The sequence below is a fragment of the Equus quagga genome, unplaced genomic scaffold (assembly GCF_021613505.1).
Source record: "Equus quagga isolate Etosha38 unplaced genomic scaffold, UCLA_HA_Equagga_1.0 HiC_scaffold_6719_RagTag, whole genome shotgun sequence".
NCBI lineage: Eukaryota > Metazoa > Chordata > Mammalia > Perissodactyla > Equidae > Equus > Equus quagga.
The window spans coordinates 301-5,622 of NW_025794364.1; the positions used below are offsets into that span (position 1 = coordinate 301).

General features: G+C 55.1%; 1 protein-coding gene across 1 annotated transcript; it reads right to left on the reverse strand.

Annotated features, from left to right (window-relative positions):
• Positions 1-1,176: 1,176 nt before the first annotated feature.
• On the reverse strand, positions 1,177-4,773 carry LOC124232495 (saoe class I histocompatibility antigen, A alpha chain-like). The gene is made up of 8 exons (XM_046649459.1): positions 4,649-4,773; positions 4,034-4,303; positions 3,535-3,810; positions 2,649-2,924; positions 2,413-2,517; positions 1,963-1,995; positions 1,773-1,817; positions 1,177-1,610 (listed from the first exon to the last, which is right to left on the reverse strand). The coding sequence occupies exons 1-8, from the start codon at positions 4,719-4,721 to the stop codon at positions 1,606-1,608; spliced, it is 1,083 nt and encodes a 360-aa protein (XP_046505415.1). The 5' UTR covers positions 4,722-4,773; the 3' UTR covers positions 1,177-1,605.
• Between the last annotated feature and the right edge of the window lie 549 nt (positions 4,774-5,322).

The following is a 5,322-nucleotide window of genomic DNA, read 5'->3' on the forward strand; positions in this document are numbered from 1 at the left end:
ACCTTAAAACTTCTAACATAAACATTCCCTTTTTACTATGCTTACAGCATACAGTCTGCCCTGCACCACTACAACACGTGCTCCCCAAGGCTGACAATTTCTGCCTGTTTTTCATTCTCTGAGGTTTCCTAAATGTAAAAATACTTTGTCACATATCTAGCAAATTAGTTGAATGATCAGTATAGAGCACCTCCCTATTCTAGAGACAGTATCTTTATTAATATAACCTCAGGCCACACGCTGTTTGGTGGCAGCTACAGGACAACGTCCACCCACACTGACATCAGTGCCGCCTGCAACTTTCTCACAAGCACTGCTCTCCCCTCCCTCCCTCCCACAGCCGCCCTCCTGCACACTCACACACAATTATATTTCTCTCTTCAGAAGGAAGAATCCTAGGCTTAAGGGCCCTATTTTTCCAACCAATTGTGAACCTAAAGTAGATTCAACTTTTTAAATCCATGTGTTTGGATTGGAGCCAGCATCCAACTGGGCCTCGTCAACTAAGATGACGAGGGCTAAGGGCAGAGAGATGGGGCAGGCTGCAGAGAAGACAGAAACCCAACAGGAATTTATGTGAGATGAAAATCTATTGAATTCTTCCTGACTACCACTTCTAGATTCTGGTTCTATAAAACCGGGGGAAGATGGGAAGAACAATCCAGGAAACAGCTCTAGAGGGAGGACAAGAGCTGGATGAGTCTGAAAATTCGTCCCTCGATACCACAGAGTCTCCTGTGTGCAGGGGCCACCCTGGGCCTTGTGGGGACAATGACAGGCCAAATGACTGCTGCTGCTGTCAGAGATGGGGACACCCAGAGGAGACCGAGACAGAACTCAAAACATGAAAAAGAACAGGCATAAGCCAAAAAAATCTCTAAAGAAACAAAGTCTAAACACACAAAAGGTGGGAGCTGAGGGCTGCACCCTGGACGGAGCCTAGGCTGACCTGGCCACAGGAAGCCCTCACTGCCCACAGTCCTAAAGACACGACAATGCCCAGGTGATGTCCTCATCCCTGTGATCACAGGTACTGATGGAACAAGGTTCTACAGAAGGAACCAGGACAAAGGAGCAGAGAGATGCGCCAGCTGAGGAATCACATCACAGCCCCTGATGTACTGAACACCGACTGTGCATAGGGCCCATCCACGCACAGACTAAGCACAGCAAACATGACTTCTGGAAAGCTCTCAGTGCTTCCATTTATTTCCACTCTCAAACTTTAGGAATCTTCTTCTTTAATTAACACATCAATCCCTTACATCAAGAATTAGAAAAAAACTCATATCTGGATTCATATTTTCAGTAAGGAAGCAAATGATCACTGGTGAGTGCAACAGGAAGTTAAGACAGGGAGGGAGATGGCCCAGCCCCACCTCTGCTGCAACAGAACATTTCAACAGGGAAAGCACAAAGGTCAGTGTGGGGAGGGGGTCGTGGAAGGCAGGGGTGGGTCAATTTCCCCACCTCCTCTCATTATGCCAATAGGAACACAGACACATTCAGATGCCAGCTGCAGAAAGAGAAGTCAGGGGATTTGAAGTCACAAAGTGGGAGCATGAACAAATCTTGCATCACTTGGTCTCCCACAGGGCCACTGTCTCACACTGTAAAAGAAAATAATCATGAACAAATTCATGTCAGTCACATAAGTGTTGACATTCTCAACAGCCCTCTGCATGCTCAAAATGCCCCAAAGAATCCCCATAAACCAGTTGTGTCCCCTCTGCCCCAAAGCACCTCCCCACTTCAGGCCCTCCAAGTCTCACCTTTCTGCGTGAGAGACGCATCAGAGCCTTGGGCACTGTCACTGTCTGGGGTAGAACAAACAGGAAGTGGTCAGAGCCCACAGGAGATGAGACTAAAGGAGGAACTATGGGGTGAGTGAGCTCCCCACCCAGGGGCTCCTGGCTCCAGTATTCCAGGGGTCTCAGGGATCAATCCTCCACTCAAACTTACTTGCAGCCTGCACGTAAACCCCTCTTTTTTCACCTGTGGGAAGAAAACAGGAAGAAGGCTGGGCCATGAGATCCTAGAGGAACCCCCTAGTCCTGGACCACAGGGAAGTTTCCAGAACCATGACTGAAGACCCAGGGCAGGATTGAGAAACATGAGAAAGGAGATGTGTGAGGACTGGACCAATGCCCTCCTGGAGGTCTGTCCTCAGCAGGGCCCTTCCCTCTGACCTTTGACTGCTGGGAATCAGGTCCCCAGCACCAGAATTATCAAGGTGAAAAAAATCTTTGATTTTCATAAGCACTTTACAAAACAGTTTAGCAATCAGCTCCAAGACGGCAAGTACATGAGTGTGGATGGTACGTCTCATTAACGGGGCAGGGCAAGTTCTGCTTGGTTCTTGAAATGCCTCAGGGGGACAAGAAAACTCAGATCCCAAACCCCCTTCCCTACCTGAACGCTTCTTCCTCCACATCACAGCTCCAGCCACCACAGCTCCAAGGAGAACCAGGACAGCAATGACGCCCACGATGAGGATGGTGGACTGAGGAGGCAGCTCTGGGAAGGGAAGGGATAGGAAGGGAGGGTGAGGGGCTCTGATCCCAGGCCTCAGCCCTGACCCTGCTGAAGGTCTCCAGAAGGGCTCCTGATTTCCCTAAGAGGCTCTGAGCCCACGGCTCCCTCCTTACCCCATCTCCGGGTGACCGGCTCAGACAGCCCCTCGTGCTGCACATGGCACGTGTATCTCTGCTCCTCCCCAGAAGGCACCACCACAGCCGCCCACTTCTGGAAGGTCCCGTCCCCTGCAGGCCTGGTTTCCACAAACTCCGTGTCCTGGGTCAGGTCCTCCCCGTCACGCTGCCAGGTCAGGGTGATCTCCGCAGGGTAGAAGCCCAGGGCCCAGCACCTCAGGGTGACCTCATGGTCAGAGTTGGGGTGGTGGGTCACATGTGTCTTCGGGGGGTCTGAGGAAGAAGAACCAGAAAATTCACCTTGAGTTACCTCCACGGGCCACTGAAGCATCATTCATGTGACCATCCTGAGAACGGACAGGACAATGGGTTTGAAGGAGGAAGCAACAGAACCCAGACACAAGCCTGGACTTGCGGATCCAGGATAAGGTCATATCCCTTGGAAAGTTCTAGAATAAGGGTGAGAGCCCAGGGTACGAGCCTTCAGGGCTCTAAACAGGAGAACACAGACTTCTGGTCCTCACGTGGGTGGAGCGTGAATAACTCAGAAAAACTGGAGTCAAAGTCGCAAGGATCTTTTCAGGCCGAGAACAAGGTCTTGAGAAAGCCATGGGTCACAAGATGGCTGCCAGGGTCAAAGGGAACCAAGGACTGGCGATTTCAGGGACGGTCTCCCCTCCTATTCCTAAGAAACTGGATTCCTTAACTGTCCTTTAGAGAAGGGCGGGCCCTCTGGGCAAGTCTTTAGTAAGAACATGAAAACCTGGGTGGATTACTTTCTTTTCTAAGGCAGGGTATGCTGACATTGATTCCATTTCCTCCCTCTTTTTGGGAAGCCAGCCCGGCCCCAGGGGAGATCAGGAGTCCCCGCGGCCCCTCGTACCCGCGCGCTGCAGCGTGTCCTTCCCGTTCTCCAGGTATCTGAGGAGCCACTCCACGCACCTGCCCTCCAGGTAGTTCCTTTCTTGCTCCGCCACACCGGCCGCCTCCCACTTGCGCCGGGTGATCTGAGCCGCCGCGTCCGCCGCGGTCCAGGAGTGCAGGTCCTCGTTCAGGGCGAGGTAATCGGCGCCGTCGTAGGCGTACTGACTGTACCCGCGGAGGAGGCGCCTGTCCGGCCCCACGTCGCAGCCGTACATGTCCTGGTAGGTGTGAGACCCTGACCCCGCCCCGAGGTCAGCCCCGCCCGCCCGCCCACTCGCAGAAATTAAACCTAAACTGAAAATGAAACCTCGGAAAAGTCCCCGCCGGCTCTTCCCGGGTCGGGGGCCGGCAGCGTCCCGCAGCCTCGGGGTGAATCTCGGACCCGGAGACTCGGGGAGACCCCGGCCCGTCCGTGGGGATGGGGGGTCGCGATCTGGACCCGGGCCCGCGTCGCTCACCGGACTCGCTCTGGTTGTAGTAGCCGCGCAGGATGTTCAGGCCCACTCGGAAAGTCTGTGCGTGGTCCTTGGCGCGCCGCGTCTGCTCTTCCCAATACTCCGGCCCCTCCTGCTCCATCCACGGCGCCCGCGGTTCCTCCTTTGGATTCTCGGCGTCGCTGTCGAACCGCACGAACTGCGTGTCGTCCACGTAGCCGACGGAGATGAAGCGGGGCTCCCCGCGGCCGGGCCGGGACACGGCGGTGCTGAAATACCTCATGGAGTGGGAGCCTGCGGGCGGGGAGGGGCTGAGACCCGGCCGACACCCCTCCCGGCGCGGGTCCCCGGGTCCGAGGGTGATGGGGCCGGGAGGGTGGCGGGGTCGAGGGGCTCGGGAGACGGAAAAGGGGCGGCGGACGGAGAAGCGCGGGAGACCCCCGTGGGTGAGAGGAGAGGGCGGGAGACTGGGGAGGGAAGGAGCGGGGTCAGGACACGGCGGGGCCAGGTGGGGCGCGCTGGGCGGGCCTGCGGCTGAGTCCGCGGAGACGCGCCTTCCCCGGGGGTCCTGCGTTCCCGCCGCGCGGTCCCCTCGCTCCGCCCCCCGCAGAGGCCGTTTCCTCCCGACCCCGCACTCACCAGCCCAGGTCTCGGTCAGGGTCAGGGCCCCCGACAGGAGCAGGAGGAATGTTGGGGGCATCATGACGCGCATCGTCGAGATCTGGGGAGAATCTGAGTCACGGCTGCTCACTCCGGACTTTATAACCCGGAGCGGCGGAGACGCTGATTGGCTTCTTTAGAAACCGGACACGCAATGGGAGTGAGAACTGGGGTCGCGTCATGAGTCTCCAGGCAGGAGGAGCTGACACAGGTTGTGAGAGGGAGAAGTGAATCTCAGGGAGACGGGGACTCCGCAACACTGAGCTTCTCCGCCCCAGACTCCGCCCTCGGGCCTGCGACTGAGAGCCATCTCCGGGAACCTGGGACTCTGCCCTGACCCCTCTCCTCCTGCACTGAAAGCTCTTTGTCACATCGTCTCCCTGAGTCCTGGCCCAGGGGCTGTTTGAGTCAGCCATTGTCAAGCACTTTGATTTCAGGATATCCATACAGTCTTACAAATTAGCGAGGGCCCCGAGGGTAATTTGGTTATGTTGGTTGTATCTATCAATATTTACCATACTAGGAACAAAAGTTTTAAAATATTTTAATTAATTTATTTAGAATAATATTTATAACCCACTGCAAGTTAAAAGAAATAGTTTTTCTGAAAAATAACAATTTCCCAGAATAAGGTAGGAGAAGAGTGGGTCTTT